We start from the raw sequence: 10,529 nt of genomic DNA on the forward strand, positions 1-10,529 counted from the left end.
TGACACTTAACTCTCCATGCTACCTTTCAGTCAGAATGGACTATCAGGTATCTTTGTATTTTAACAAAAAGAGATTGTCCAACAATCCTGATAAAGATTTTTAGTGAATCTAGTCTTATTTTCAGTTGCACAAAATGAGATTTTTTTCTAAGAAAGACAGTTGGCCTAAGTATAATTTATTTCTAGTTTATAATAAGATTTCTCAAGATTATAGATGAAAACTACATTTAATGCCTCATGATTGGAAGTGTTTATCTGAGGCTTCTTGATTGAGAGTAGTTAGGATATTAAACTCAGATTCAGAGGAAATAAAGGAGGACCATTCTTACAGAGAGATATAGGTTTCTGTCTTTGTCATTTCTATCCCTACTCTAGACACATGGAAAATCCTGGCATAAGGAGTGTGATGGGGGTAGGAACATTTTAAAAATTATTTTCCATACTTTTTTATCTGAAATTAGTAGTGGGTTACAAGATTGTAAGATTAGAGTGTATAGTTTCACTTTGCACTTCCAACCAATGTTCTGTGTCTCCATTCTCTCACCTCCCAAAGATAACCACCATGGTTCTCACAAAGTCTTAGAAACAATTTCTTCTGTTTTGTTTCCTATAATTTTATGTGTATTAGTTCTCTATATTTCACATATGAGTGAAACCACCAGGTAACTGCCTTTCATTTATTTATTTTGCTAAGCATAGTCACCTCTAGTTACATCCATTTTGTTCTAAAGGACACAATATCATCTTTTATGATTTCAGAGTAGTATTCCATGGAATTAATATATATATTCCATATCTTCCTTATCCAGTCATCTAACTGTGGAAATTTAGGCTGCTTCTATTCTTTGGCTATTATGAATAATGTAGCTGTGAACATGGGGGTTAATATCTCCCTTCAAATAAGTGTTCACTTATTCTTTGAATAAATACCCAAGGGTAGTATTTCTGGATCACAAGGTAATTCTGCTTTAATTTGTCAAGGACTCTCCATATAGGGAAATGACATTCTCTGTGGGAATTTAAATAATTCATATTTTATATTGATGATGTCTTACTTAAGATGTCCATAGCTTCTCATTCAACAGTTCATAAGATACTGATTAGAAAGAGAGAGAAAAGGACAAGAATGCCAGGAGGCATTTTACCTAATGTATCAGCACTAAACTGTATGCTTTAAACTGAATATATTTGTACTTGGACAAATATATTCCTGTAGGAGAGCAGAAACTCCTTCAACAGAAGATAACTTGGGATAGCCATTAAGGTACTTAATCCTCTTGTATAATATCCTTTTCCTATTCAAATACAAAATCATTTTACTTCCAGAGACGCTTCAGATATACTGTCAATGTCTGTCATTCTGTTTTCAGGAGAGTCACTCATCAGGATCCCACGTCTCCCTTTCTATGCCTACACCCTACTGGATTCATGGCCGATAATAACTACTCCCAGTACCAGCACCTTTACTTTGTCTTAACTGGAATTCCAGGGCTTGAACAAAAGTATTACTGGATGGCATTCCCACTGGGTGCTATCTATGCCATTGCCCTTTTTGGTAATGGTATTATTATCTCCACCATCAAGTCTGAGTCATCCCTGCATATACCCATGTACTACTTCCTGTGTATGCTGGCATTGGCAGACATGGGACTTGCCCTTTGTACTTTGCCCTCCATGTTAGGCATATTCTGGTTCAACTACAAGTTCATTGGCTTTGATGCCTGCCTTGTCCAGATGTACTTCATCCACACCTTCTCAGCCATTGAATCAGGTGTGCTGGTGGCCATGGCCTTCGACAGAGTTGTGGCAATCTGGAATCCCCTTAGATATGGCACCATCCTAACCAATGGTGTGGTATGCAGAGCAGGGGCAGCCATCTTGACAAGGGCAGTCTGTGTGGTCTTCCCTGTGCCTTTTCTCATCAAGCGGCTTCCCTTCTACCGCTCTAATATCCTCTCTCACTCCTTCTGCCTCCACCAAGATGTCATGAGCCTGGCTTGTGCCAGTACCCGTGTCAACAGTCTCTACGGCCTCATTGCTGTCATCTTCACCAAGGGTTCCGACTCGCTCTCCATCCTCCTCTCCTATGCATTAATCCTTCGAACCGTGATGGCCATTACCTCAGGGGAAGGCCGACTGAAAGCTCTCAACACCTGTGTGTCACACATCTGTGCCGTCCTTATCTTCTATGTGCCACTAATTGGGGTCTCTGTCATTCACCGTTTTGGAAAGCACCTTTCACCACTGACTCATGCCCTCATGGCCAATGCCTACCTTCTTGTACCCCCGGTACTAAACCCCATTGTCTACACTGTGAAGACCAAGGAGATACGAAAGAAGATCATTCAGATGTTTGTTCGAACCAAGATCACTGTAGAAGGTTAAATCTGGTCTGATTAAGAAAGGGAAAGAAATCTATTCTCTAAAACATCAGTTGTGATTATGAAAAAATAAATCTATTTTTCACATTATCTGTGTAGTTTGTATTGGGTGAATAGATGTATCTGTTCTCATAGTACTATTTTAATTTTCCTGTGTCAAACTATTCATGTACAGAATTACAGAAAAAGTGACATCTTCTAAGAATTATTTAGTGGATTTTCCTATAGCACAAAATTTATAAGTTGTTATATAACAGTTGAAGGCAGAGGATGTTATTAATTCCACTTTAATCATTCTTTGGAACAAAACTAGATCACTGGCCTTTTAAATTAAAGGTTATTAAGTTAATATGAGCTGACCTTTTAGCTCAAGAGTCAGAAGTGATGTCCGTTAACTTAACAGAGAAATGAACTGCACTTAATAATAAAATAACACTTGTTATAATTCATTATTAAAATACGATTTATAAAATGATCACATTTTAGGATTAAGACTATAAATGCAAGCAGTTGGGGAGAGGTCAACTGTATAGTGCAGTGTTGGGATCAAGGTTACATGTGAGGCATTTTGTCTTTTTCTTACTTTATCTTAACAGTAGCTTCTTTAAATGGGATTGTCATTTTGCATTTACTGCTGTCATGAAATTAAGTGCAATAATTTGTATAATCTGAAGTGCTTTATAACTATAAGTATCGAAGAATAGTAAACATTAAGAATAAGAGGACTTGTAATTATAACTATCTAGTAAGTAGAAGACAATATTAAGATCCATTGCCTATTTTACTTGATAATTATAGACATCTACGAAACTGTCACACACTGTTGTTGAACACTTTGTGCCACAAACCATTTTTTCTGATCAAGACTCGGCCAGACAGATTTCCTGAAGAGTATTAAATACTATCTACATCAGGAGAAAGGACTAAAATGGAACAGGAGAAGTGTGGAAGAAACTCATAACAAAAGTATAAAGAATCATCAGGGCTGGGTGGAATCACACCAGGTTAAGCACACATATTACTATGCGCAAGGATCTGGGTTCAAGCCCTCACTCCTCACTTTGAAGGAGGGATACTTCATGAGTATTGAAGCAGATCTGCAGGTGTCTTTCTTCCTCTCAATTTCTCTCTTTCCTGTCAAAAAATATGAAAGGAATAAAATTAAAAACAGAAAACAAAGCAACAGAAAAATGGGCACAGAAGTGGGGGATTTCAAGTGCTGGCACCCAGCCCTAGCAATAAACCTGATGGCAATTTAAAAAAAAAGAATTGTGGTTTTTATTAAAGGAAAACTAAATAAAGGAAAAAGAACAAAGGCACATGTATACTTTGAGCTACCAGCACTTCTTTATATTAGCAGGTTGACTTTTTGTTTATTTATTTTATTTACTTTATTTATTACATATGTGAGTTTCACACAAAGCAGAGAGGTTACAAGTCGGTAGGTTTTTTTTTGTTTTTGTTTTTTTTTTTAGAAAATATATTGAAGTGACGTTCTCTCTGATATTTGATCTTGTCACTACGTAGTCCTATCAGTAAATAAAAAATAATGACATTTGGGAGTCAGGTGGTAGCGTAGCTGGTTAAGCACAGGCGGCGTGAAGTGCAAGGGCCCGGCATAAGGATCCTGGTTCGAGCCCATCTGCAGGGGAGTTGCTTCACAGGAGGTGAAGCAGGTCTGCAAGTGTCTGTCTTTCTCTCCCTCTCTCTGTCTTCCCCTCCTCTCTCTATTTCTCTCTGTCCTCTCCAACAACAACGACATCAATAACAACAACAATAACTACAACAACAATAAAAAAACAAGGGCAACAAAAGGGGAAATAAATAAATATAATAAAAAATGACATTCCAAAGATGCTTTCCACTGGTTGCCCATATACACAGTATGTGGCTATTTAATTTTATTTCATGATGTTAAAATATCCTTAGGGGGCCAGGCGGTGGCACACCTGGTTAAGTGCTCACATTACAGTGTGCAAGGACCCATTTCTTAGAGAGAAATGTTACAGGTTTATCTGTTCACTTTATGAGAGAAAGAGAGAGAGAGAGAGAGAGAGAGAGAGAGCAAGAAAGAGAGAGAACCCATATACAGGAATTGAGACCTCTGTGGCCTTAGTTATGCAAATCCTAGACTTTAACACTTTGATAAATCTCCCTGGAACAAGAAATGATCTATCTTAAGATAAAATATATGTGTAAAATATTCATAGACAATTGTCTGCTTTGAGGTTTTCTTTAAATCTTCAGTACTTTGTTTTATTTATGCTTTGCTGGCCTTGAAACTTTTTTGTGGTGCTGGGTCACCACACATGTGTGATCTCATCACATCAGCCGCTCCCAGGTCAATATTATCAACATTCTCTTTCCCTTTTAAAGCTGTCTCTTTTTTATCTTCTATTTTTATAAGTGATTTAATACTGATTTACAAAATTACAAGATAGCAAGGATATAACTGCACTGTTCCCACCACCAGAGTTCTGGATCCCCAATCCCTTCATTATAAGCTACAGCAGTTCTGCCAAGGTTGCAGATATGGATCCACCATTATTTCTACATCCATCGGTCTATATTTATATATATTTGTCCCTTTTTTTGGTCCCATATTCTTTTCCTTTTCAAGTAACATATACAGCTATAACATTAGTCCCTCCCTTTTTCCTTCTTTCTCTTAGGTTACTGACAGAGTTGGAGTTCAAAGGCCTCTGGTCACCTTCCCATTATCATTTCTCCCCCACTGGGATTATGGATCAAAGTTGTTTTGGGGGTGCAGAAGGTGGGGAGTTCTGGTTTCTGTAATTGCTTCTCTGCTGGACATGGGTGTTGGCCCAGTTTGTTTTTACCTTTCCCTAGTGATGCAGGGCTCCAGAGACATGAACCAGGTCAATATTTTCATCCTTTTAATTTCAGAGAGCAGGTGAGAGAGACAGGAATAGAGAGAGAACACACACACACACACACAAACACACACACTATAGCACTGGAGTTTCCTTCAGTGTCATAGTATTTCTTTTTTTTTTTCTTAAATTTATTTTTTATTTAAGAAAGGATAAATTAACAAAACCATAGGGTAGGAGGGGTACAACTCCACACAATTCCCAACACCCATTCTCCATATTCCATCCCATCCCCTGAGAGCTTTCCCATTCTCTATCCCTCTGGGAGCATGGACCCAGAGTCGTTGTGGGTTGCAGAAGGTGGAAGGTCTGGCTTCCGTAATTGCTTCCCCGCTGAACATGGATGTTGACTGGTCGGTCCATACTCCCAGTCTGCCTCTCTCTTTCCCTAGTAGGGTGGGTCTCTGGGGAAGCAGAGCTCCAGGACACATTGGTGGGGTCTTCAGTCCAGGGAAGCCTGGCCAGCATCCTGATGGCATCTGGAACCTGGTGGCTGAAAAGAGAGTTAACATACGAAGCCAAACAAATTGTTGAGCAATCATGGACCCAAAGCTTGGAATAGTGGAGAGGAAGTGTTAGGGAGATACTCATTGCAAACTCTAGTGTACTTCTGCTTTCAGGTATATATTTTGCACTTGTTAATGGATACGTGTGAACATATGCTCTCTCTCACAGAACCTGGTCTATATCTAGGTTTTGGGACTTTCTTAGAAAGTGATCCACCTGGGGTGGAATTAGAGAATACTATGAAAGGAAAGGTCTCACCCGAGTAATGAAGCTAAAGGGTTGTCATTCCACACCTGAAGTCTCTGGACACAGTCTGAGCTGAAGCATGTTGAGGTGGCAATCGTTGCGTTGGTTAGGTTGTGATCAGCAGATGCAATATCATTTGATATGGATTGGGAGAGGCATGTGGGAAAGTGGGCCCTATCCTAAGGTTCCAGGACTGGGGGAAATATAGGCTCTATAGTGGAGATGTGAGGTTCCTGCTGTCTTAGGGTTCAAAAAGACAATGGACAGTTACTGTTATCATCACATTATTTGGTAATTGGGCTAACTTTGAAAAGTCCTTTTGTTAGGGTTTGCTGTATAGTACCCAGCATCTTGTAAATAGCTGTGCCACTGGTTGTCTCTGATCTACTTGGTCTAGACTTTTGAAAGAATCCGCATATCAAATACACAGCCTATATATTAAGAAGATTCAGTCTGTGTTTTAAAAACTTCGAGACATACAATTTATTTTCCCCCTCTCATATTAATTAACTAGTGATTTATATGACTACAATTTACTAGGAGTGTACATAAACACCATTGTCACCACCAAAAGACTGTGTCCCACCCTACCCACCCACCCCCAATCCCCAGGAAGCTGTATGTCTACCCCTCACCACAGGGTTTTTACTTTGGTGCCCTACTTTCAATTTAGTCAGATCCTGCTTTTAGTTTCCCTTTCAGATCTTCTTTCTCAAATTCCGTTGATGAGTGGGATCATTCCATACTCATCTTTATCTTTCTGACTTAGCTCACTTAACATAATTCCTTCTAGTGTCATAGTATTTCTATATGATTCTGGTGTTCAAACTTGGGTTGTGTGCACAGCAAAGCACATTCCTTAACAGGTGACTTATCTTTCAGCTTTTCATGCTTTAATTTATCTTGGATACTCTTCATCCAATAAACACCAGGACAAAAGAAATGTTACTTGTTTCTGTAACAGTTTTCCCTGTTCTATTTTAAGAAAAAAATATCTTTGAGACCCACCCTTTCCAATAGGGCTACAGTGATTCTTTATTCCTTTTTGGTATAATTGTTATTTAATTGATAAAGAAAAGCATTTCTTTACATTGTATGAATAAGTGTCCCCAAGTTAATTAGATAAATATCTGACAATTTATACCATAACAGACCGTTATTTAATTTCAAAGAAGAGAAACTATAATGTCAAATACATTGTAATATATTCATATTTATTTTATTAGTGATTTGATACTTATTTACAAAAAATATGAGAAAACAGGGGTATAATTCCACACTGTTCCCACCATCAGAATTCAGTGTCTCTATTACCCACACTGGAAACTAATAATTCTCCCAAGGTCACAGATATGAGCCGATTATTTCTGGTACTATCTGTAATTACATCTATTTGCTAATTTTTTTCTATGATCCTGCCTTCTCTTCTTTACTAAGTCACACTACATCTATTGCTACTTCTGAATGTCCTTCCTTTCTTCCTCTTCTCTCTCTGGGTCCTGATGGAATTGGAGTTCAGAGCCCTCTGGTCACCTTCCCTTAACATTTCTCCCCCTCTAGAAGTATGGACCAAAAATCTTTTTGGAGTACAGAAAAAGGAAGTTGTAGCTTCTTTAACTTCTTCCCTTCTGGACATAGGTTGATTCATACCCCCCTGCCAGTTTCTATCTTTCCCTAGTTAGGTAAGGCTCTAGAGAGGGGAGTTTTTGGACATGTTGGTGAGGTAGTCTGCCCAGGGAAGTCAGGATGGAATCATAGTAGCATCTACAATTTCGTGGATGAAAGGTGTTAAGATGTAAAACAGGACAAAATATATAGTAAGCAGGAAACAAAAAGTAGAAATAGTACAGATGAGAATAGTGATTTTAAGGTGAAAATAAGGGAGGAAGTCTATGTTATTTATGTACCATCGGGCCCGTGACTTGAGTAAGTTTTGCCTGAGTCTGACAGTTAACATGGAGGCCGACTAATGCAACCAATGCCACCATGTCATGTATGCTGCCAATGCCTTTCTGCTTCTGATTGTATCCAGAGATATATCCAGGTTGGCCTGGCATGCCAACCTTCCAACTCCAATAATCCAGTAAGGCCTTTTATAACACATGGGTCTACCTAGTTTTATTTCAAATAGATAAATCAATTTTCAGGTGTGATACTGGATAAAAATCTATGCATTATAATATGAAGAATATAAGGCATAAAATGATCTGGTTACATCTCCAGTCACAAACCTTTCCTACTCTTACATCTTAACAGCTGTGCATAACTTGACTGAAATGTAACTGCCTGAAATATTCCTCATTCTGTTTTGCACATTGACTTTATTTCCACAGGCACTACTCCCTGTTTTTTCTTCTCTGGAACACAGAAATGATCCGCCTCCGTATCTGCTTGGTCTTCACACTATAGACAATGGGGTTTAGTACTGGGGGAAGTAGCAGGTAGATATTGCCCATGAGTGTGTGAATTACTGGTGACAAGTGTTTCCCAAATCTGTGCATCATGGTAACCCCTATGAGAGGCACATAGAAGAGGAGTACAGCACAGATGTGAGAAAGGCAAGTATTGAGAGCTTTGAGCCTTTCAGCCCTCGAGGCAATACTAAGAACAGTCTTCAGAATAAGCACATAGGAAAAGAGAATGGCAATGGCATCCAACCCCAAAGTAAAGGTGACTATGATAAGACCATAGAGACTGTTGATACGGGTGCTGGCACAGGCTAGTCTCATTGCATCCTGGTGGAGACAGTATGAATGAGATAAAACATTGGACCGGCAGAAAGGCAGTCTCTTTATAAGGAAAGGCACAGGGAAGACCACGCAGAATGCCCTCATGAGAACAATTGTCCCAATCTTGCTGATGACGCCATGAGTAAGGACAGAAGCATAGCGCAGTGGGTCTCTGATAGCCACAAATCTGTCAAAGGCCATGGACACTAAAACTCCTGATTCTACCACTCCAAATCCGTGAATGAAGAACATCTGTGTGATACATGCATCAAAGGTAATCTCAGGGACATTGAACCAGAAGATACTTAACATGGAGGGCAAAGTAGACGTGGATAGACTAATGTCTGTCAGAGCCAAGATGCAAAGGAAGTAATACATAGGCTCGTGGAGACTCTGGTCGACCTTGATGACAGCTAGGATAGTGCCATTTCCCAGGAGAGTTAGTGTGTAGAGAAATCCTAGGGGAAAGGCCATCTAAGGGTTTTTATCTGACATCCCTGGGATACCTGTCAAAATGAAACTTTGGTGGTTGACCTGTGAAATATTAAAATTCACCATGTTTTTCTCACCATTGGATAAGGATGGAGGCTGCTTTTTAGTTTACAGCTCCTAGATAGAAAACACATGTTTTTAAACATTAAAAGAGGAAAACAACTTTATAGACATGTAAGGGGAACAATAAAGGGGAAATTATATTAAAAATGGCATGTGTATTTTGTTTCTCTTTTAGTTATTTTATCATTTTTCTTTCTAGAAGCCACGTGGCACTTCCCTTGGATTTAATATGTTTCTCTTTTTCAAAAATAATGTTTGTCTTTATATTGGAGATAAGACAAAACAATTAGTGTTTAAAGAACAGAAAACTTGTATTTCTCTTCCTTTCATAGTTCTCAAAGTTTGACAGAAAAGAGTTAAGGGCTTGATAATACAGAACATCTTATTAAATAATAAAAATGACTAAATTTACAATACCACATACACACCTACTTATAATTTCATACATGCCACTAACCCACTGCTTCACACACACACATAAATATTCTCCCAAATTCATACTTATTTAGCTTTGTTTGACCTACATATATAGATGTAGTTAGTGTTGGATAATAATATTCACATCAATATTTAACTTCACTCATTTGAACACTTTATACTTTCCCATAATCTCATTTTAAATTAGCAAGAAACAGAGAATAAAGGTCATTGGTCTGAGCAACCACGTATCAATTATGGGAGTGCTTACTGGAATTTGTTTTGAGTCTCCTAATACCAGAAATTTGCACCATTCAAAACTTCTTCTTTTAGCAAACCAACATTTAGCTAGTTTTCGGACTTGCGTTCAGATCATATAAATTATTCATTTATTCTCTTTTTTTAATATAATTGATAAATAATACTGTCTGTTTTTTCCCTAAAATCCTTAAGTGATCTTCTATGCACTAGTGATCTCTTCCAATTACTCTTCATTTGGTCATCAGAATCAATCCTTAATATTTGAACTGTGAGTTATTCACTATAAGTGAATCTCCTTTATAGTTTTCTACTGAGAATAGAGTCTAAACATTTCAGTCATTTAGCTTTTCAGAATTACTAAAACTTTCCCTCTTTGATCTCCTTAATATTGCCAGATTTTTGGTGTTTGCATTCATAAGTCTCACAAGAATATTTTTTCATTTAGAATTTTCACTTCTCTATTTATGATGTTCACCATCTCCTACAAAGATCTTTTATCAATAAAAACATAACTAACCTTCTAATGTAGGTCTTTTCTA

At 38.0% G+C, this 10,529-nt stretch overlaps 2 protein-coding genes across 2 annotated transcripts; one reads left to right on the forward strand and one right to left on the reverse strand.

Annotated features, from left to right (window-relative positions):
- The first annotated feature begins 1,428 nt into the window (after window positions 1-1,428).
- Window positions 1,429-2,385, forward strand: LOC103122786 (olfactory receptor 51H1-like). The gene has a single exon (XM_007533404.1). It carries the CDS (start codon window positions 1,429-1,431, stop codon window positions 2,383-2,385), a length of 957 nt encoding a protein of 318 aa, XP_007533466.1.
- Window positions 2,386-8,364: 5,979 nt separating this feature from the next.
- LOC103122837 (olfactory receptor 51H1-like) lies at window positions 8,365-9,315 on the reverse strand. The gene is given in 1 exon segment (XM_007533458.2): window positions 8,365-9,315. A coding segment is annotated over 1 exon segment (951 nt).
- Between the last annotated feature and the right edge of the window lie 1,214 nt (window positions 9,316-10,529).

Source organism: Erinaceus europaeus, chromosome 17 (genome assembly GCF_950295315.1).
Source record: "Erinaceus europaeus chromosome 17, mEriEur2.1, whole genome shotgun sequence".
In the NCBI taxonomy this organism is placed as follows: Eukaryota; Metazoa; Chordata; class Mammalia; order Eulipotyphla; family Erinaceidae; genus Erinaceus; species Erinaceus europaeus.

Bases quoted from the DNA above. Each gene is read 5' to 3' on its own strand.
- LOC103122786 (XM_007533404.1), top strand. From the start codon at position 1,429: ATGGCCGATAATAACTACTCCCAGTACCAGCACCTTTACTTTGTCTTA.